Source organism: Siniperca chuatsi, linkage group LG17 (genome assembly GCF_020085105.1).
Source record: "Siniperca chuatsi isolate FFG_IHB_CAS linkage group LG17, ASM2008510v1, whole genome shotgun sequence".
Taxonomy (NCBI): Eukaryota; Metazoa; Chordata; class Actinopteri; order Centrarchiformes; family Sinipercidae; genus Siniperca; species Siniperca chuatsi.
In genome coordinates, this window is record NC_058058.1 from 25,351,403 (window position 1) to 25,375,001 (window position 23,599).

Here is a 23,599-nt window from a genome sequence, read left to right on the forward strand (position 1 = left end):
GATGTCTCTGGGCTTTTACAAGTTTACATGTAATTTTAAAGCACCTGCTGATATTTTTGGCTGAAACTGAAATCTCAGTGGCACATGGATAGGCTACAGCCTTTGCAGCTATGTCTACATCAGACTACTACGTTCTGTGAAGCCACCATAGACTATATAAAGAGATGACATTTCTGTAGGTGATGCAACAGCACATACTGTTGCAGGTGGACATGTGGCTGCACTGTCAAGTTTGCAAAATTTAAATAACAATCTGTGGACTTCAAAATAAAACGTTTTTAACTGAAGACCTCCATCAATAAATGACATGGAACTTTCTGTTTCTGCTTTGTACATTACCATACCATATATTGTATATGTGTTTTGTATGTGTGTGTGCATATATACATATATGTATATACATAACTATCTTCCTTGTAAATAATTTAGTTTTCCTTTGTATTTCTTCATTTGGTGCTACTTTTATATAGTTTGTTCTATCGTATTGCCTATTGTATTGTTTATATTCAAATTTGAATATATGTTTATACATTTTCTGTGTGTGTAGCATGGAGGGGGCTACAACTGCAGTTCATTGTGCAATCCTGTATTCTTTGACGATAAACCTGAACCTGTCCATACGACAAACTACTACTACTGTATGTCTAGCAAGTATTTGTTTAACAGCTGTCGTTTTAATATATTTTCTCGATTTTACAACGCATTTTAATGTAATTTTTAGTTACATTATTGTTGCTTTCCCCTCATGAGTACAGGGCTACTATCTAGTTTAGTACGCTCTTATTTTGAAGACCCCATCACTAGTTCCGGCTTCCTGTTGCTTGTCAGCTACAGTCAGGCATTGATGATACGGCGTCGGAGGCGGGCCCCACTCATTTTTCTGAAAGCAGTCAGTGCGGCAGTTCCAGTAACTTCAGCCTATAGCCAAGTGAGATTACAGTCTCCATCAGCATATCTACAGGAATCATTTGAAAAACAAGGTAAGTGGTAATGTAGTACAATGATATTCCATTCACAATGCTAACCACCGCCCGCCCGGCGTGGAACACCCTGAGCTGGAAGAAGACGGTGGGAATAAAGGATGAGCCTAATTGAACATAGTGCTGCCTGTTCTGTGCCGAGTTGAACAATACCACGTAATAATGTCTGAGAGCTCCGTGACCATGTGTTTAGCTGTTACACTTTTCGCCCATAGCTAAGCAGAATTTGAATTAGTAGGATTTTGAAAGGAGCTTGGCGTTAGGTGCTCACAAGGAGAACGGACCATGTTGGAACGTTAGCTAAATGAACATTATGCAGATGAACAGCTGCCACATTCCACACTTCTCTAAATTGATCCAATAAAATGTTCGATTATGAGTCTGTATGTAGTCAGAGTTGTCCTCAGTTGAGATTTATCTTTTCCCCCCAGCAACCCAAAATCAAATCCGCTACCAGTCCAATATATTAGCTGAGCTGCGTTCAGGGAAAGTGGGAATTTCTCCAAGATCGGGTGCAAGTTGCCCCGGCAAGTTTTTCCCCAATTTGAAAACCCAAAGTATTTCTGTGTTTCGGAGGCTCGGCCAGCCTGAGGGCACGGGACACCGCTGCAGAACACAGCGGTGCTTTCTATGTAATGCGCAATGTGTAACTGATCCTCTGCTATTCACCAACTGTAGAACAGGTGGCAAAACACACTGTTGAACACTTTCTGTTGCATTAACTCCTCATGTGGGTGCTTATCCTCACACTAGCTATTTGGTGTTAGCGTCTCTGGAGTGCATGCATCTTAATATCCTAATTTGGTTCACAGCAGTTTTAGGAAATCCTTACATGCAGTCATTTTTCACTTTACAAGCATTTCTCGGAAATCTAAAACTTTCAAGTAGATTAGTTTTTATGCAACATCATTTCACATTTCAGATTATTAGTATGTGATTGTATAGTTACAAACTGCATACTAATCCACACTGTATCTGCCTGTCTCTCTTCCTCAGCTGTGAAATGTGTGGTATCTGGGCTTTGTTTGGCAGTGATGAGTGCCTGTCAGTTCAGTGCACCAGTGCCATGAAGATCGCTCACAGGGGCCCTGATGCCTTTCGCTTTGAGAATGTTAATGGCTTCACTAACTGCTGTTTTGGCTTCCACCGGTTGGCTATTGTGGACCAGCTGTATGGCATGCAGCCGTTACGCATCAAGAAGTTTCCTTTCTTGTGGCTTTGCTACAATGGAGAGATTTACAACCATCACACGGTAAGGAAATGCTAGCTGCTTCTCCGGAGCCTCTGGAGTTAGTGGTTGTTTTAGACTGTTCTGAACATCTTCACGCACAATCCCTTTGTTCCGTTCTGTTCTCAACTACACAGTTGCCATGTTGCTGAACACTAGGCTATCCTGACCACTGCATACTGTTTGAGGCCAATGCTGATATTGTAATTTCAGAGTTTATCGATTTATTGGCAGATATTCATTTTTCACATAAACATATACAAACATATTTGCTACCGATCTCTTAAATGTAGTTATTAAAGAGTTGTGACTAAGATATGTACTGAGCAGGGCACTTTACAGTCTAAAAATAAGCTTGTCACTCCTCTCTGATGTAACAGAGACACTGTTCTTTGGCATTTCTGTACTGCAGTTTCTTGTTGCTTATCAGCTTACATATACACACACACTGATATATCTTTAATAAGCGAATGTTGGCCAGTAGATTTGCCCAGCAGATTTATTGGTTAGGCTCTACAGAACACATCAGTATTAACATACTAAAATCTCTAAAGCAAAAAAACCCTCTGGTATAAACTAGATTTCTGGGGACAAAGTGGAATCAATGACACTGGGCATCAACTTCGAGGGAACTCTGTTCTGTAATGCAATTTCTTTCCTGATGTAGCATTGCACTCTAGTATGACACATCCCAGATGGGTGTGGTCACAGGTACAACAGACCACTGACCTGACCTAGTCAACTGTTCAGCACACCTATAGCTTTCTAACCCCTGGACATCAGTGCAGCCATGTTTTTCCTGGTATGGAGTTCCTTTTTGCAGCCGGCTGAGCTTTCACGCTAGACGTGCTTACTGGACCCGAAGGCACCATGGCTGCTCTTGCCTAATGCTGTTGTCCCAGCATCACAGAAGTGGAGTGGAAGTACAGAATTATCAGAAAAATAGAACCCCTTGTAGAATGTAATGCAACCCAATGCAGCAGCCATGTAATAAATCCCTCCTTTGTTTAATTCGCTAAGTAAATGAGAGTACTTACATAGTCCACAGTGCGGAGAAAAGAGCTAGGAAAGGATAGAACGTGGAAATAAATGAGGGAATAGGGAGACCACTTTGATGGAACAAAATCTCACCATCCACTTTAGTCTTAACAAATACTGGATTGGACTGCCTTGAAATTGGTACCATCGTTCATGTTCCCCTCAGGATGAACTGTGATAGCTGACTTTCTGTCCAATACTTCGGTTCACGCTAAAATAAACACGCTAAACTAAGACGGTGAAGACGGCGAACATTAAACCTGCTAAACGTCAGCATGTTAACATTGTCATTGTGAGCATGTTAGCATCCTGACAGTAGCGTTAGCACCACAGAGCCGCTAGCATGGCTGCAGACTCTTAGTTTCGTTAAGATCAGCATGTTGTTGTCCTTTTTCTTTCGTTCCTTACGTTCCTTTCTTCGTTCAGCTGTAAGTGATTCGCATTATTTTGTCAAATAAATGAATCCATGTTTGCATTGCGGGGATTGTTTCATCGACTCATTTCAGCTTATGATCTCACACCCCAAAATTCAGGAACCGGATTCTGCCCGCGCCAAAATAATGTCAGTTTTGTTTAATCCAGTGTTTTGTTAGCGATAGAGCGGTATGAACTTTTATGCGAAGAAACCAGGAAACCAAAAATAACCCCGTCTGTGCTATTTCTCCAATTTTGTTTCAGCTGAGAAAGCAGTTTGAGTTTGATCACCAGACTAAAGTGGATGGTGAGATTTTGCTCCATCTGTATGACCGCTTTGGGATCCAGAAGATGGCTTCTCTCCTGGATGGTGTGTTTGCTTTTATTCTGCTGGACACTAACAACAGAAAAGTCTTTCTGGGAAGAGATACGTATGGTGTGCGGCCTTTGTTCAAACTCCTCACAGACGATGGATTCCTTGCCGTCTGCTCAGAAGCCAAAGGTTATGGGAGCGTTTATTACCCCTCCTTGAATCTGGCTCTTTAATGAGAAATGTTTTACAGCTTTGTAACTTGTTGTTATTATGATCACAGGCCTTACAGACATTACCCTCGCCACCCCTGCCAAGATCATCCCCTTTCTCCCTGGCCACTTTGAAGTCTTTGATTTGAAGCTGAACGGCAAAGTTCGGTCCATTAAAATGGAGCAGTTTCACTGCTGCACTAAAGAGCCGGCTCATGCCGTCTACGACATTGTGGAGAGACTGCCTACAAGTACGAAACTATTATTGTTTACTAGTGTTAATTTTAGTCATTTGGTAAGCATTTTGTATCATTTCTTAAAACTGATGTCTCCACAGCTTTTGACGAGGAAACAGTGAAAATCAACATCAGGAACCTGTTTGAGAATGCTGTAAGGAAACGTCTCATGGCTCACAGGAGAATTGGCTGTCTTCTGTCAGGTAATTTCAAATCCTGCAATCTGTGTACTGAAACAGCTCCTGTGGCTGTTTGTTACATAAAACAGTGGGCAAAGAAAGATGTAAGAATACATAACTTATACTTTATTTGAACATATGCCTTCATAAAAACAACACAGTATTGGCTTGGGTGACAAAAAAAAGGCTCTTTTATAAAGTAAATGAGTCAAATCAACATGAACTTTTAGTGTATTTTCCTCACAATCCAAAATAGCTTTACCTGTTTTTGTAAACGCCGTTCAGTTTGAATTTCCTGTCCCTGGGAAGTCTCTGCCTTCAGACGCACCACTTGACTACGTCACAGCAGGCGTTCATGCATGGGCCTGATTATTTTATAGTGGTTACCCTTCATGTGCGATCACACCTAACAGCTTCCTGTCCAACACTACCTCATCACTAACCAGCTTGTGTGAACTCGTGAACATGCCTGGTGGTCTCAGTATGCATGCAGATAGATGTTCCTCCAGACTTAGTGCCTTGTCACACCAGAAGTATATCATATATATTTTAAGCTTTTAACTTAATAGTTCTGAATTAGGACCTCCGATATTTGTATCAAGTACCTCATGAAAAATAAGGTGTTAAAGTAGGATCCAGCTGTTTTTTGCATCTGGTACATTCAATCCACATTTCTCATTTTCAGGTTGTAGATACAAGTTGTGGATATTAACTACACGACCAATAAAAACTGTTAAACTTAGATTAAAGATAGATAAAATTAGATCAGATAAGGAATTTGAAAGAATTTGGATTTGATAAGTGGATTTGATACTGGATTTGGATACGTAGTGACTATTCCCATGGCTAGTTGACCAACTAGCAAGCTAAGCGACAACATGCTAACACTATCCAGCCACAATAGCCCACCAGTTGCTGGCTTTCCAAATGGCAGTTACATGTAGCAAGCTAGCTAACTATTGTAGCTGGTGAGCTAACCGCCAACATGCTGGCTAGTTGGTAACATGCTAGTACAAGTCAGCCACAATAGCCCACTAGCTAGCTGGCTTTCTAAATGGCTGTTAGCAAGCTTGCAAGCTCGGTGGCTAACTGGACAATAAGTTAAAACAGTCAATTCAAGAGACGTATTTTAACCATCAACTCCAGTCTCAAAACTTACTGCAAACCGTGCCTTTTTTTTTGCGGAGAAGTTTATACTGCAGTAGAGCAGTGTAGTATAAAATTTATTTTGGTCCAAAATGTCACTGATACAAATGCTGGTGTGACCAGCCCTATGGCTAACTGATGGGCTCATGCTGATGTTAAACACATACAGTAAACATATGAAAAATATTGGTGAGATAATATAATATACAGGCCAGTTCTATTGTCTTACTTTCAGTATGCAACACACTTGTCAGTGTCAGTTCTGTCCAAACATGTGATTTGCTCCAATTGAAGAGTTAACTGCAGTCCAGTTATTTCATCAGTATTTATGTTATCATCATCCTAGCCTGAATTTAGTTATTGTTTGGAAAGCGTCTCATTGATGAAACAGGTGGGGATTGATGTGGTCTGTGTCGATGACCCTCACTCAGGTGGTCTGGACTCCAGTTTGGTTGCTGCTACACTGGTGAAGCTGGCCAAGGAGGAGAAGCTGCAGTATCCCATCCAGACATTTTCAATCGGGTCAGAGGACAGTCCAGACATCATCGCTGCTCGCAAGGTCACTTCTTCTGATAGAAGGCTCTCAGATAATGTTTTCCCCGGCAGCAATGTTAAAGGTTCACATAACTGGCCATAGTTCATTTCAGCTTTTAGTTAATTAGCCAAATCATTTTTCTGACTGCTTTCTTTGTACAGTCTATGAGGTGTTTGTGTTTGGACTTTGTTTTTAGTCGGTTTGGTTTGTGTTTGCCAGGTTGCAGCTCACATTGGCAGCGAACACCACGAGGTGAACTTCACTGCAGAAGAAGGCATCCAAGCTATAAAGAAGGTCATCTTTCACCTGGAGACCTATGACATCACCACCATACGTGCCTCTGTTGGTGAGTGTGCATGCCGGGAACACTAGTTAAAAAAACTTTACGAAAATAAGTAAGGTAATGAAAGATAAAGGTTTGCATAACGTGGATGCAAGCATGGATTCCCCCAGAGAACAAGCTGCAGCCAACAAATCTCGCCCGCGATGATCTTCTAAAGCAGTGTTTTCCACACATACACCTTACTTGGCTGGCCGCCCGCCCAGGTATATTAACGGCTGCCAAAGTATATTTGGCGACCCATTTTAGCACCGTGATCAATTAACTAGCGGACAGTCTCCCCTCGATCTACTCTCTGTCTGGCTTACAGTCGATGCTGAAAAACAGCGATACCAAGAAGTGTCCTTTGGTTTGTGTTCATTTGTTTGAGAGAGAGAGAGAGAGAGAGAGAGAGAGAGAGAGAGACAGCTGTGGTCGGGCGACCTCGAGAGTGAGTGAGGAGAGGGAGCGCCGGTAGTGTTTCACTGCGGTTATGCATTTGATGCATTTTCAGCGTCGATGTCATCGATTACGTCGACTATTCGTGGGAGCCCTATAATGAATTCTAATTGGTTGCATTGAAAATCAAGCTAAATATTTATTTTTTTACCATGCAAAAATGACCAAATCACTATTTAAATAAAGCGTAAAAAAATAATAGTTGTGGTTGTAGCTTCATAAATAGTAAACATTTGCTGTCATTTAAATGTCATACAAATAGAATATTAGAAATATAATGCAGTGCATGACAAGTAACTACTGCCTAAATAACCTTACAGCTCCATCAACAACACAAAAATAGGAGTTATTGCAGCGCTGTCGGATTGGAGTGTATAGGTGTGCTTAATAAACTGGTAACTTGTATTTAGACTGTTAGGGTTATGTCACTTGTTTATACCAAGTGGCATAGTCTGACTTATTGAGTGTTTGTATTAGGAAAAAAAAAAAGTTCTTACATTTTATGTGGAAGTAAGAAATGACACTGGTAGGAGATCCAGTTTCTCTCAGATTGGTGCCATTTTGCATTAATTCTGGATAAGCTACCTTTTTTGCCAGCTGATTCAGCTTGCAACAGGGCATTTCAGCAGTCAGGAGTTCGTCTGTCAGAATCTGTGCGCACCACTGATCCAAAATAGAGTATACTACCAACATTTTATGAAATAATAAAGTCCATTTTCTGTCTATCTCTGAAAGCTTGAATGCCTTATATTTCTGCTGATTGATGTTGCTCACTGATGTGACAGAAATGTGTCTGAGTATGCTGCATCACTGCATTCCTCTTCCTCCTGTTTGGCCTGTCTGAATCACAGTGGAATCCAGTGAGATTAGTCAAACGGCCAAAGAGGTCAGTGGGGGCGACATATGGGACATTTACTGCGCCACAACCCAGCACTCCATCACCTTATTAATGATACAAATGTAGACTCCACAATCCAATAGTAAATGATGATGTGCAAAGATAAAATGTTCAAATTACAAATGACTACAATGCAACTTTATCTAAGTCCGACAAAAAGGAGTTATCGTCCCAGTCCAACAAAAAGTGACCATATGCATCTGTGAAAGACTGTGGTGTGGGTGGGACTGAAGCCTGTGGTCTGCCAGCGTATAGTGAGACATCAAATAGCAAACGACTTCTCTTGCAGCCATCAAAACTAGACCATGTCCATGTTATGAAATCACAACACATCGCACATTTTGACCTTGTCATAAGCAAATAAAGATGAAGTACTAAAGTAGCATATATTTCCGTATAATGTGTTCAATGTGAATTCATTTTGCAAATACGGAATTCATATTTTTATTGTTATGAATATTTTGCTGTCATTATTTTATTGAAAGATGTGACCATATGTTTCTTAATGTGGCAATTAGTTATTTTATGATTTAAGTTGGTATCACCATGCCATTATTTATTTATTTATTTTATTTTATTTTGGCACAGAAAATGCTCCGTACGAAAAGAACATCTGTTAGTAATGTACATGTAAGTGTGAGCCTAAATTGCATGCTTCAATGATAATCAATCATCAAGGCTATTTAAATCTTTTTTTGTAATTGTAACCATCTCCCATATGCACTATAATACGTCTTGGCACCTTCATTACTGAATTACTGAAATTCATATTCTGATTTGACAATTTCGTGTGTCACCTCTTTGTGATTTAAACACGTTTTTCTGTTTCTTCCGCTGTAGGTATGTACTTGGTTTCAAAGTACATCAGGGAGAAATCGGACAGTGTGGTGATCTTCTCTGGAGAGGGCTCTGACGAGCTGACCCAGGGATACATTTACTTCCACAAGGCAAGTCCTCCAGAAACCAGTCACTGCTACTGAATCAGTCACACTAAGGCTTGAGTAATGTATTTCTTTTTCTCTTGCATGGCAAACATCTTGTGTTAATCTTTAGTAGATAACAATACATAGTAGTATATTCAAATGATTAGTAAAAAAACAGATATTCCTGCATAATTAGGTGGAATATGATCAAGGTGCCACATTACAGTAAGAGTTTGAAAGTTATTGTTTTTGCCCACAGAGTACAGCAACAGAAGAAGATACACAGTAGTCAAGTCATTCAGACACAGGAGGGTGTGTGGCACATAATTCATGGTGTAAGATGGAGTTGTGAATTTTTTCAACTAGGAAACAATACAGTAAAAGTCTGGAAACCACTGCACTAATTCAGTAGAGGAGCAGCCACCGAACAAACTAGGAAATAGAACTGGAAGTAGGTAACAATATGTGGAATATGTATGCTTAAGGAGTGCACTGCAGAGTCGCTTAACAGTAGCTGAAACCTTGTCTCTGCTGACCTCCGGTGGCTGAAGTTCTCATCTTGCTGCAGTGATATAGAAGTGTACTCTTTTTTTTTTTTAACTTTTACTTACTACAATTTTGCCTTTATTTGACTGACAGCTTACATTGATGAGCAACAGGGAGACAGAGCAGGATGACATGCAACATATGGTCTGGTGAATTTATTCTGGGGATGATACATGTACGCTCCTTGTACTGCTGGGGCACTAGGATAAGCAGGCAGGTAGACAGGCAGGCAGGTAGACAGGCAGGCAGGTAGACAGGCAGGCAGGTAGACAGGTAGGCAGGTAGACAGGCAGGTAGGTAGACAGGCAGGCAGGTAGACAGGCAGGTAGGCAGGTAGACAGACAGGTAGACAGGCAGGCAGGTAGACAGGCAGGCAGGTAGACAGGCAGGTAGGTAGACAGGCAGGTAGACAGGTAGGTAGACAGGCAGGTAGACAGGCAGGCAGGTAGACAGGTAGGTAGACAGGCAGGCAGGTAGACAGGCAGGTAGACAGGCAGGTAGACAGGTAGGTAGACAGGCAGGTAGACAGGTAGGTAGACAGGCAGGTAGACAGGCAGGCAGGTAGACAGGCAGGTAAACAGGCAGGTAGACAGGCAGGCAGGTAGACAGGCAGGTAGACAGGCAGGTAGACAGGCAGGTAGGCAGGTAGACAGGCAGGCAGGTAGACAGGCAGGTAGGTAGACAGGCAGGTAGGCAGGTAGACAGGCAGGCAGGTAGACAGGCAGGCAGGTAGACAGGCAGGTAGACAGGCAGGCAGGTAGACAGGCAGGTAGACAGGCAGGTAGACAGGCAGGCAGGTAGACAGGCAGGTAGACAGGCAGGTGGGCAGGTAGACAGGCAGGTGGGCAGGTAGACAGGCAGGTAGGCAGGTAGACAGGCAGGTAGACAGGCAGGCAGGTAGACAGGCAGGTAGACAGGCAGGTAGACAGGTAGGTAGACAGGTAGGTAGGTAGACAGGCAATAAATGTTTTTTGATTTATTGATTGCTGTCAGGATGTAAAGAGAATTTCAACAAATACAACAAAAAATGCTTCTGAAATACATACATACATACAATGCTACCCAAGCTTTAAAACAGGCTCGTCGTGTTTCCTGGTTTATTTTATGGAGTTTTTTTCTTTGTGAATAAAAGATGAAGACTGAGAAAATTCATTTATTGCAGTGATCGTAGAAGGCGGACAGGGCGTGCATTTTATCTCTCTGTCAGCATGTTTTATTGTGCTGCTGCAACCTTTACTTTAATCTGATGGCATTCGGTTCAGACGTGTCGCGGTGAAAGGGATACAGAAATATTACGATTGCCGTCGTGAATTTTACGTGACCAGGGTGCAGACATGAGAGCGACCGTTAAACTGCCATCAGATTAATGTAATGGGGAGCACATTTGAAAGGGTTGTAATAAAGTGTTGTTGTGTTTCCCCTCCAGGCTCCGAGTGCGACAGCAGCTGCAGAGGACAGCGTTCGACTGCTGAAGGAGCTCTACCTGTTTGATGTTCTCCGTGCTGATCGCACAACTGCTGCACATGGGTAACACCTCTCACTTCATTATCCACCACTGCCATCACTACAGGTACAAGGTACATTTATTTAGTCACACTACAACACAGGGCTGCACAATGAAAGTTGTAGCCCCCTTCCCGCTACACACACAACATGGATACAAACATTTAAAATTAGAATAGAATAAAAATAAAAACACATACTGTATATTAGACAAAGGTATAGGTCAGTGTTCATTTTGGCAGCTATTTTAGATTTAGTCTTATTCTTAGTCTTTAGACGAAAATGTTTATTAGTTTTAGTCGACGAAAAGTCATTACATTTTAGCCAACCTTAAGTCAGTGTTTTCTCTCTTTAATCTAAACTAATTCATTGCCATTAAAGTCACACTAGTGCTGAAACAATTAGTCGATTCATATGCCTACCTGGCCTCAGAGCTAAGAAATCACACACAGATGTCTTCCAAATATATTGCTGTGCAATCTCAGTTTGACTAGATAGTAATTGCAATGCATGTTCAGGGCTGCCATTAAGCTTTTTCTGGTAAGGACAAGTAAGTGAAAATGGATCGAGCATAATTACAAGTTGCTCGTCCAAATATATAAATAAATAAAGTTGCAGGCTATAAATGTTACAGCAGCAACACGCGATGCGCATTTAGACACAGCAGGGAACAGGTCTGAAAAGCCAACGCGGGTTTGTGGGTTCCTTTCTGCCGAATTATAAATAAAGCGTGTCCATAGATCTGTTCCTTTATTCCCGATGTTGTTGTCAATGCGTCTGCACACGTCACATCCCTCTGCACCACACGTCAGCCAATGACAGGGATGCATTGTTTATATTTTGACAGACAGACGAGATGCACATTTGGGGGAAAATATCATGCAATGAATGTCCGATAGCCCACCGCTAACATTTTAGTCCTGTCTTGTCTCGTCATCGATAACAAAACATACATTTCATCATAGTGTTTATTATCAAAGGTCTATTTTTAGCTCGTCAGCGTCTCGTCTTCGTTATGGGAAAAAAGGTCGTTGACGAACACATCCTGACTGGATGCTTTCTGTTGCTCCTCTGTAAAAGTTAAGAAGAACTTGGCACGGGGATTTTGCCTCCTTAAGTTTCTTCTTAAGCTCCGCTGGTGTAAACAGTGCGTGTGTCTTTGCCTCCTTTTCCCTAAAATCACTGATCAGCTCTGTGGTTTGCTGACGTTGAGCAGTAGCTCGGTCTCTGTGCACCACTCTGCAAGACTGTTGGTGTCAGGCTGGGAAACCTCAAAACCAAATTATACTGCAGTGTGTCAGAAACCAGCAGAATACGTGCAGTCAGTTCAGCTACCTTTTCATTTTCTGTTGATCGACTAATTGATCTACTGTCTGTCTGAATGCTGGCGGCAACTTTGGAATATCTCAATCACTCCCTCCATCAAACATTTAATTACATTTTCGGTCGTTTCAATGAAAATATCATCTGTCCTGCCAGCATCCCTGTACTCAAAAATAGAGAATGCTCCATCAGTGCACTTTCACTTTCACTTTTTTAAACTTTTCTTTAGCAAGCCGGGGGATTAATTGTGGAGGAAAACACTGACATAATAGACTGTCAGTAGCCTTGATGAAACGCCTGAATGGTTTTAAGATCTCGTCTTTAGTTTAACCACAAACGCTAAATCCTTCTTGAGAGGAAAACGGTAAAGTGGTCAACAGCAACACGATATAGAGCAAAATGCGATTCATTAAACCTCGATAATGAGCCTAAATATCTGCAGGAATGAAAGCATAAGTAAATACATTGAAAAGGAAAGCTATTAACCCTTTTATAAAGTACCAGTGGCTGAATAAAAACAAATATTATTTGCTGTACTCTGTACCCGTAAGTCCTACAGTCATCATCATATGATGAATTATGGACTGTGAGTTTGTTTTTATTTGTCTCAACTCATCTGAAGTTCATTTGTATCTTTCAGTCTGGAGCTCAGAGTGCCTTTCCTGGACCACAGATTGACGGCGTACTACCTTTCTCTGCCGGAGGAGATGAGGATTCCTAAGGTCAGGTGATCTGTACAGCTGCTGTGCCGTTGAGCTCTGGAGTGTTCTGGCATTGCTTTGTAATAATAGCGTTGTATGTCCTGTGTAAGCAGCATGGAGTGGAGAAGCATCTTCTGAGGGACTCCTTCAAAGGTCTCAACTTGATCCCTGATGAGATCCTGTGGAGGCGCAAGGAGGCGTTCAGCGACGGTGTGATGTCTGTGAAGAAGTCCTGGTACACCTGCCTGCAGGAGCACCTGGAGTCTGTGGTATGTGTTACTGCGGGACCAGCGACTCTTCTTTAGTTCGGTAGTGTTCAGTTCAATTTAAGATAGTAGAAAATTATAGGAATATTCTGGATTATTGCAACATATTTTCATGGTTTTGGCCATCATTCCCCTCTGTAATAAAAACATTGTACTCACCAAAGGAATTGCTGTAATCTAGGAACACGAAGACATCACTACAATGTCTGATGGCCCAAGAAACTTGTTGTGCGTGTGTACAATTTTCTATACAGTGAGGGATTATTACTGCTTATTTGGCGACTCGGTCACCGGTGCATACTCTGTTTACTGCCATTGGGGTGAACTCACTTCGCTTTTACTTCCAAATAATCTGGTTTCGATAATCTGGCTTAGCTGTTGGCTCGTTTCCAACCTGTCTGATTGTCTGACGTGATACAGTATTATCTTAACAGATAGGAATGATGGCCAAAACTATGGAAATAAAAGTCAAGTTGTAAGAAATGCAAAATGATCCTTCTAAAAAATCTTTTCAAACTGATCTTTGTTCATTAAGAATTTCTTGCTGTTTTATTGTACATATTGTAATGTAGTCGTGGACCTTGGAGGTGGATTTTGACAGTGCCGAGGATACAGTGTCTTTGTACAGCTGTCAGAAATTTCAAAGCCGACACATAAAGGATTTAAAATAATCCAGTAAAATCCAGGAAAAAAATCAAAAGCAACTGAAATGTATCAGAAAACCAAGTGATTTAACTAGTGTGATGCATACAATTAATATGGCAGTAAATCAAGTCTAGAAGCCTGCAGGTCTACTGTACTTAAAAAAAGACAACGTGGTATTATTTGGAAGGGTTTCTGTCTGATAACAGTTTCGGGAAGGAATGTATTTCTCAAAAACGATTGATAAAGGCTATGTTTGTATTTATTTTATAATGTCAGATAGATAACTCTCTGTGGAGGTTCTGCCAGTGTTTGAATATGAATAACATTGCTCAGGCTGGATCCATCATGTCACAATCTTCACCTTCTTCATGTCTGTTGATTACTGTCGGCCATGAACAGCTTATATGCGCGTTAATCCCAACAACTGGACTGATGTGGTGCAGTAGACTGTGGTGTATTGTGGGATTGGGACAGTTGGCTCTGAATACTGCTCCGAAGCGGTGTGTACACACCAAGTGTACCGTGGACCGTCCTTCCTCCATCTTTCACATTGTCTCTTGTTTATTCAATGACAAAAATGGTCTCTTTTTTTTTTTTGTCATAGTGTTTGTTTACGGTGTCTGGCCGGCCCTGTGTTTTCTCTCAGGTGAATGACGACCAGATGGAGAAGGCTCATAAGATGTTCCCTCACAACCCTCCGTGTACCAAAGAGGCCTACTACTTCAGACAAGTGTTTGAGAAGCACTTCCCAGGCAGAGCTGAGTGGCTCTCCCATTACTGGATGCCATGTTGGATCAACGCCGCCGACCCATCGGCCCGGACCCTGTCTATCTACAAACCTGAGAAAGATCAATAAACAGCTGGAACAGCTGTGTGCCTGTGTCTGTCAGCAAGATGTTGGCCTTCTTAGAACATTCTACATGTGTCATACTTAGCTTTAGTTACTTAGACTCTTAAATTGAATAGATTTGGAATTAGTTTGACTGAGCTTGTCTTACCCTTCATGAAGATTGTCGCGCTGTGATGGAGTTCGTCAGACGTAGATGTAGCAGTACTCGTCAGACCTGCTGTTCTGGGAGTTCCGGGTATTCATAAATAATAATACTTTAAATCTGCAGACTCATTCTGCATGTCAGAATGAGAGGAGCTGTACTGTGCAGGTGGATTGTGCACCTCTGGCCACGCACATGCTTATCAACACCAGCTAGTACAGCCACGCCTGATTAGACACCCTGTTCGTTTTGTGCAGTTGTTGCACTATGCAGCATGTGTCGCTGACGTGGCCTGTGTAGTAGCCAAAAGAATCAGTGTGACACCAAGCTTTTGGGGTTCAGCAAATCAATCATTCTGTTACAGTTTAATCTGACAAACTCCATCAAAGTCCGACAAAGACCTGCCTGTAAAACCTGCCTCGACGAGTCTGAGCTTTTATTTTATTATTTTCAAGGGCACAAAAATGATTATCTGCTGCTACCGTATCAACATCTTGAATCCAAAAAATAATGGGCTCAAATACCACGTCAGTCTTGACTTAGTCACGTGACAAAGCATTCTAAAGGACTGACCTGATGAGTGTGCTGTTTTCTTTGGAGCGTTCATCTTTTACGCTGTAAGGACCAAGTTCAGCAGCATTTTCCTGCTGGTACTTCTTAGATACTGTTGCCTCATAAATTACCATACACATGGTGATACGTATATTTTAATAGCTAACTTTAATACATATTGATCATTCAGCCTGTCTGCTTTGGATGCCCATTTGGAAAAGGATCTCATATGTTTCTATGACGGTTCAGTGTTTAACCTCGAACAGATTATTTCGAGCTGCTACCACCAAAAAGGCTGATGCTCCAGCTTGTTGACTAGTATATTATGTGATTTGTGTGAAGGACATCTTTACAGTTTCTCATGGGTAGAGGTGACTCATATGTGAACACTGTCAGTGACACTGGTGTGGCCTTTCAAACTGATTAATGCCATCTCTGCTGTTTTTTCACTGGGAATAAGGTCTTGGGTTAGGACTGGCTATGCAAACAGACATTTGTAGCAAGTGTGTGTGTTAAGTGTTGAAGTTAGCGTCTGGCGATATGATATACACAGGATGAAATTTGTCAACCTTTGGACTGTTACATGAAAATGTGAAAAGTACCTTGATTTGTCAATAAATTAAATTGAATTTCCAGAGAATTTACTATATTATAAAGTTAAATATAGCGCATCCATATCGCCCACCCCTAGTTTGAGTGTTATGGTATGAGAGTGAGCTACAGGAAATGCCTGACAATATACTGTACTTCGATAACCATAAGTACAGCATGGAAGTCTGACACTCAGGAAATATAGAACATTGTAATCTATATAGTTCTGAAAATAATTTATTGCAAGGCTGTTGTATTGGACTGCATTATGTTTTTAGTTCTGTAACTGACTTGCTTTCTACTTATTGTCACTGCTGCTGCTAAAATAAACGTAGCTCTTGGCACTAAGAGTGTGCGCATCATGTAGTACCCCCGTTGTTCACCAGAGCGCGCCCTTACCTCAACCGTTAAGATGCTCTGAACACCAGTAGGTTTTGTCACCGCAGTATCACAATGAATTCATGACTTGCAGGCTGAAGTTGAACCAGTAAAGAAAATAATTTTAATATTTGTGAAACCATTATAACACAGATATCCTGTCATATCACACCATATGTCCAGGTGGAGAACATCACAGCTCTTCTAAAGTCGCTTGAAAACCAAAATGCGAACCTGTCCCAGTGTGTTGTATTTATAGAACAATCAGTTGCAATTAAACAGTTATGAGGCACTATACAGTGGCTTTGGCAGTGCAGTTTTCAGCATACCCTGGGGTATAGCCTTGCTTTGATGGTCCACAACAACATTTAGTCTTTGTAGCTTGGCAGATGGTCGGAAAAATCACTCACATTAACACTAACATTGATAATGACACTATTTCCCCTCCTCTTGCTCCAATCTACACGAATGAAACTGGCACAGGTACAGCACTGCTACATCACTACAATGTGGAAACAATGATTTTATTCGACTAACAGCTACACACATTTTGGAGAAAACAGAACCAGCGTTGGGTACCCCCTCCCACGGATGAGGGATGGCTAGATGAGAAGCAGGCAGGTGAAGAGGTGACTGCTCAGCGGCGTCTCTCGTACGTCTGTATTGTGCTCCACTCATAGGACTCTGCAGAGGGAGAGAGCTCGTTAGCTTTAGCACACATTTTGCCCCACCGAGTCATTGTATTGCTTTTACAAATAAAGTAAGAACTTTTTCGGTGTGGCTTCACTTGAATTGAACTTACCTGGCTCCTCTTGGTTCCTCTTCCCCATCAGTCCAACAAAAGAGTTGACTTTATGTCCTTGAAAGAGAAGATATTTGGATGTGAGACAGTCCTCTTAGACTGTATCATTTAGCTAACTGCAACCAGCGCCGTAAACAGATTTTCAGAAATACATATTCCCCCAGTGCAACCCCACCCCCCTCTGACAAAACCTTCCGTGAAAAAGTCTGTGAACATTTTTGATCATTTATATTTGATTTTATTTATTGATTATTTTAAAAAAAAAATAGAATAAATTTTATTTGTATTTATTTCAATTTAACTGTTCAGTCATACTTTCTGTAAAATCTCCCTACACATTGGTCTGAATGTTGTGTCACTGCTGCCTCCACACTGCCATCTATCGTTCTGGTAGAGAAATACAAACATTTTCATTTTCAAATTTAATATTCTTTTAAAAACACTCAAATTTCAAGACATACAGTCCAGTGGTTCTGACCCTCTTTTGGCTTGTGACTCATTAAAACACAGCTCTGCCCAGTTGCGACCCCTCATCAAAGGATACATATTGTATGTCTGCTGGCTGTAATCACTGTAACTGATTATTGTTTGTTAATTGAAGGCCTGGAGAGGTAGTAATTCACAAGTTGAATTCAAGTAGATTTAACTAAAGTCTGAAAATAAACTTGTTTTTTCTGCTCTCCTGCCCTGTTAACCATCCTGCAATCCCTCAGATTATCTTGCGGGCCCTTGGAGACTATAAAAAATATTAGTTAGCCTTCAGGACCAACCATGTGTCTTTTGTGTGTGATTGTAGAATGTCTTCAGAGCTACGGCACTGTTTGCAGCACATGTGGACTGGGAGCTTTTAACTACTTTAACTTCAGTTCTGTGAGAACAAACCAGCGTTGGTCAGAGAGTGTTCGGACACTGGGTCCTGTCAGGTTTCTAGTGATGTAAATGTGACAGACAGACTGTCAATCACAGTAATGGAATGTAATATGATCATGAGGAGGAGGAGGAGGAGGAGGGGGTGGTGGTGTATTGGACTGGGGAGTTATAAAACCATAGAGAGCCCTGAGGGAACATCTTACACTACAAACATCAATATGCATTAGACTGATGAGAGTAAAGTATGGCCCGGTCTCTCAGAACTGAATCTTGAACCTGCTGGAGAAAGGACTTGCCTCGCTCTTTTTTGTCCCTTTGTGGAAGAAAATTGTGTAAGAGCGTAAAGAAAGAAGGGATCCTTGTTGTTATAAGTGAAGGGGGAAAGGCGTAGCTGCCTCTATCCATCACAAGCGTGAACAATTCAATTTAACTCTCAGATGTCCTTGGGGCATTGATCCCAGCACGCTCCCTCTCCCTAATGATGAGTGACTTCTAGTTAGGCCTGCCTAAGAGGAATACATTAGATGTATGCGGACGTATGCTACGTTGCATCACTGAGTGGACTAATTTAGACAAAAACCCCCGACAGAGAAAAGGGAAAATCCCCTCCTCCTCATGCCTTTTTCCTCTGCGCTCTTTATCTCCTTCCTCTCCGTCGCACACAGACGTCTGCTCTGGACCACCTGCCTCACCGACAAATTAATGTGGCCCAGCGTTCAAAAGCAAAGCAAAAACGGTGCCGTCCAATAATCTGTGGTCGTTGTCAATTAATTAAACCCTGTGAAACGGTGTGCTTCCTCAAATTTGCCCACTCTTTCTTAAACACTGGCATAAATCTACATATTCAACTCAATTAGTAACACTGTGGGCGAAATATGAGAGGATTTGCTTTGCCCCATTGTGCTTACACTATTCTGTCTTTTTGGAACTGAGCATCTGAAACCAAATGGCTCCCTCATTCCACTATTAGTGGGGGGTAATTGTTTGCAGTGCAGTGTTCTGGGATAAATGCATTAACCCCCTAAAAAGCCTGCTGGCTCCATGCTTGGTTTTTTTTTAAACTTCCGTTAATGCCAATAAAATAATGTTGTAAAATGCAAATTACACAGAACAACTACAAGTTCATCTGATTTTGACAAATATGGCTCTTCTCGTATAAGAAGCCAAATTTGATCTTATAGTTTTAGTATTATAATGAACAGCAACGCGCGTTGTGCCAAAGCATTTTCGATAATTAAGCGGGTTTTTAGAGGGTTTATTAAGCCTAAAATGACAAAACAGGGGTGAGGAGGGTTCTGGGGGGGGGGACTGAAAACAAATCAGCAAATATGGAGTCAGGTGGTTTTTACTGGACGGGTTTAAACAGCAAGCCAAAATGAGCAGAAATGAGGTATGAAATAATACACACAACTGCTTCCTGTAGGCTGGAGTGGTGAGACTCAGCTAATAAATGATCAGATTGAGTCAGCAGATGGAACTCCGCTACTTTGTTCCAGTAAATTTAAATGACTTCATCCTGATTGTGCAAATGTTGATAGACATGCAAGCAGCTGCATGCAGCGCTATGTCGAAGCCTAGGGGTTCGGGAGCATACCCTCCTCACTGACTTCTGAGGAAAATGAAATAACGACAAGTGAATATGAAATGATACTCACTTTTGCGGGTGATCTGTGCATTTGCTGTCAGAGAAAAGATATGACAAAGTTTAAAAACAGGTCCACGGAGGGAAACAGAAACTGTATGGCATCGGGAATGAGCTCTTACCCATGGAGCGTTTCCCCATCAGACCGATGAACTGATGCGGCCGTGGCTTTCTTGTCATCCTCAGGAGGATTTCTCTCAATGGGTCATGGGAAAGCCAGCCGTCCTGAGGGGAAAAATCTCAGTGAGTGTTCACACCCAGGCTGGCATTGCTGTATAGTCCCTGTATCGAATGTCATTTGCCACCAAAATGTTCAAATCTCTTTATAAAGACGCAACATTTTGGAGATAAAATAGAGCACATCTGGTTGGAGTTAGAAATGATGCATCTTATTGTGACATTTTTTGACTATTATATTAAGGTACGATATTCCCAGATATTCCCCCACACACACACCCCCTCATCCACCCACCACCCTCTAAACACTAAGCACAGAGTGATAATCCAGATAAGGCTTGAATTTTGAACTTTTTTCTATTTCCATCTCAGGATATATTTCTTCAGTGTGCATCAGCCTGACTGAGATGTGGACCTGGGGGCCACTGACGTCTCGCACACTAAGCTGCAATGATTTATCGCAGGCTCGTTCATCTGCCGAATGGCCCGTGCCTACAGTTTAGGCTAGTGGCGGAGCAGCTTGGCACGTTTCCAACTCGCAATGTCAAACACAGGACGTGCATTTCATGTTAATGGACATCGTGTGGGCTTCGGTTCCTACTACACTGTGCCGTTGAGGGTTTATTTAATTTCCTATTGGCTGGATGCTCTGAGCACTGCAACAGTCTCCATCTTCATGTTGGGTGCTACTGAGTCCTAAAATCTTATTTTCTTTAAGGATGAGATTGTTTCACCTGCTTGTTCCCAGAATTCTCTAGAATCAACTGTACAATATTTCATTGATAGTAAAACTACTAATGAATTAACATGTTCTGTATCCTGTGTAGCTCTAGACTGACGCTTATTTGGGGAAAATGAATGAAGCTGCACTGAGAACAGCTGGAATTTTCTCACACTGACAGCTCTGTCTGTAGTTTTAGGAAAGGCCAAGTCATTTGCAGGGTGGACTTGTTGTGCAGTCGTCAGTTAAACCGTGGTGGCAAAGTCTGACACTGTGCATGTTAGTAGTCTAGTCTTAAATTGAATTAGTGAATGATCCATGTTCTGTTCTATTCAAAGCCAAACTGTGGCTAATGGAGAGAGCAAAGAATGAGTAAAGCATCTTAAAGAATTCCTGACAGAAAACATCTGCATCAATGTTTGTAACAAGCGGTAATCTCATCATTACTGCTCAACTTTATCCACAGAAACGCCCAGCGGTCAACTACTGCATCATCTGATGCTGGGACGAACCATACCTCAGCAAAGTGGCATCCCTGCGTAACCAAAACCAACTGAACAGATTTCTGCTTTTATCACACTAACTTACATCTGCGCGCTCTCATATTGGCGTTAAACAAACTTAGAGGTTTATGTAACTTCCATCCAGAGCAGAAGAAACAAGTATCAGTCCCTACCGCTTTGCTTCAGACTAGAACCCAGTAATAAGTAATGAGTGGCTTTTATGAATGATTCAATTGAGAATCTAAATAAACCGCTGCTGTAGACTACCTGGATCTGATTGCTGCTCGTCCAGTAGTCAGCATCTTCTTTTGGGTCGTTTTCCTCGCAAAAAACTTGGGCGATGGCGAAAAAAGCCATTAAAGCTGGTAAAAGCAGTAACTTCATGATGCCAAACCTGTTTTTCGACGCGATGAGATTCACTTAGACTTCCTGTGAGCCTATATTAAAAATAACCGTCGATAACTTCAAAACAAACAAAAAAAAAAAAAACTAAACTAGAAAGGTTTGAGGCACGAGCAGCAGCTGTACTGTGCGCGCACTGCTTCTTCCCTTCGAGCTCAACAACAGTCCATAGCGCGTGCGTCTAAACGCTGTCCCGGTCTCCGGCCGCTGTCTCAAAAGCTCTCCGCGCGCTCAGCTTCTGCAGCAACTTCTTCGGTCTCGTGCGTCCTCCTGTCCAGAGAACGTTGCACGCGCTCCTATATAGCAGCCTAAGCAGTGATGCTTAGTAACGCCATTACAGCAGTGTGATTACAGTAGTGTAGTTACAGTACCCGTCAGAGCAGTGTTGATATCACGAACTGTATTATGTGCGTCACTGGACGTTCTCCAGCTTAAACCAAACCTAAATGTGATCATTAATATTCAGAAATCCAGTGTGGCACCGTAACCTACTGTTCTTCAGCATTCCGACCATCACTACACTGCATGGAGTAGCCTCACGGTGAACGGGCCCTGTGTCAGGTATTATTCTTTACCTGGAAGACATGTTACACAGCGGACTCACGTCTTCATTGGCGATTCACCTGAGCTCATATTTCTCATATACGTAGGAAAAGCGCAATGAGATAACTTCTGTTATGAATTGGTGCTATATAAATAAAATGGAATTAAATTGAAGTAGAAGTTTCAGAAGTGTGTTGCGGCTGACTTCTATATGACATTTTGGGTGTAAATCAGTGATTCATCCTCATCATCTGGAAGCTTAGAGGAAACCGTGTTTTCTCGGTCTCCTGACATCTTAAAAGCAGACACGACCTGTATCTACACTCACATGATAACGTATAACAGCCACGTACGTCTGTGATGACGCACTTGGTTTTACGTCGCTTTTAGGCTTAACTGCATTAATAAATCTATATTTTTTTATTTGATCAATATACATTGTAATTGTCGCGTTTTGTATTGACTTTGGACGATATGCCTCATATATTTTGACATATACAGCCTCTCCCTACAGCTCAAAGAAAAGACAGCATACATATCAAAGCCTGAATGAAAAGGAGAAGGGCGTGTGACCTGAGGGTGCCGCTGATTTCCATTAGAAAAGCTGTTTTTTCAAGAGTAGGACGTTCAGGATGAAGAGGACTACACTGCCACACAAAGTTCAGTGTTCATGCACCTCAAGGAGCGCTTGATTTGCACAAGTGCCTATATTCCATTAACAATAAGTTCATTTTATTTACCCATGTGCAATTGGCACATGCAAATATTTCCCCTGGGGTGGGAATGGACTTCAGTCTGTCTTCTATGGCAATGGTGTTACTCATCTGCTTGTTCAGTTAATCCAAGATGCAAGGCCAATTTCCATTAACAGGCGGAGAAGGACGCTTTGACTGGCTCTATATGACCTTGATATTGTGTGTATTTTGTTATTATTATTTCCGAGTATTAAGCCGAGAACACTGAGTTCAAACATGAAGGTGATTATATTTCTTTTTTCTAAGTTCCAACGTGCCTGGTTGTGGGACACATAAAGCGAAGTCCTGTTGAACTGCCTGTGCAGGTGATGTGACTGTGAATAGGTTTACACTAATATTCATTACTTGGCCACAGAATTTAATCATCCTCACAACTGTGACAGCTCATCCAATTAACAGACGGAAGGGGGCGGTGAGGAGGAAAGGAGAAAACGCTGGAGAGAAAGAGGTGACGGAGCTGTTGGAACCATGGGAGAGAGTTACCACGGAGGAGGAGGAGGATTGAGAAGAAAGACGTAGGAGGTAAACAGAGCAGGGGCGCAGAGACAAGCAGATATGCAGATTATGTGGGGAGATGTGGACAAATAGGACAGTCCAGAGAGACCAGTCCAGACGTTCCAGCTGCGTCGGTAATGTGATCAGCTGGACTGCAGAGTGAATCACTGTGGACACTCCCTTTAACTTTGATGAGGCATCCAGCAGCAAATGGGACTCTGAGTGCTTGAATATATTAGAGTACAGGTTGATTGTTTGTGCATGGAATGAATCCAAAGCAGCATCATTCTGTTGGAAGAGAGGCTGAGTCAAAGC

General features: G+C 41.8%; 2 protein-coding genes across 2 annotated transcripts; one reads left to right on the forward strand and one right to left on the reverse strand.

Moving 5' to 3' along the window:
- Window positions 1-822: 822 nt before the first annotated feature.
- Window positions 823-16,344, forward strand: asns (asparagine synthetase). The gene is made up of 12 exons (XM_044171730.1): window positions 823-980; window positions 1,977-2,232; window positions 3,925-4,162; window positions 4,254-4,433; window positions 4,520-4,621; window positions 6,175-6,302; window positions 6,498-6,624; window positions 8,795-8,901; window positions 10,850-10,950; window positions 12,890-12,971; window positions 13,064-13,219; window positions 14,508-16,344. Exons 2-12 carry the CDS (start codon window positions 1,984-1,986, stop codon window positions 14,715-14,717), a joined length of 1,680 nt encoding a protein of 559 aa, XP_044027665.1. The 5' UTR covers window positions 823-980; window positions 1,977-1,983; the 3' UTR covers window positions 14,718-16,344.
- Window positions 16,345-16,470: 126 nt separating this feature from the next.
- Window positions 16,471-21,887, reverse strand: tac1 (tachykinin precursor 1). The gene is made up of 5 exons (XM_044171731.1): window positions 21,357-21,887; window positions 19,811-19,913; window positions 19,702-19,725; window positions 17,177-17,233; window positions 16,471-17,058 (listed from the first exon to the last, which is right to left on the reverse strand). The coding sequence occupies exons 1-5, from the start codon at window positions 21,471-21,473 to the stop codon at window positions 17,012-17,014; spliced, it is 348 nt and encodes a 115-aa protein (XP_044027666.1). The 5' UTR covers window positions 21,474-21,887; the 3' UTR covers window positions 16,471-17,011.
- Window positions 21,888-23,599: the final 1,712 nt, after the last annotated feature.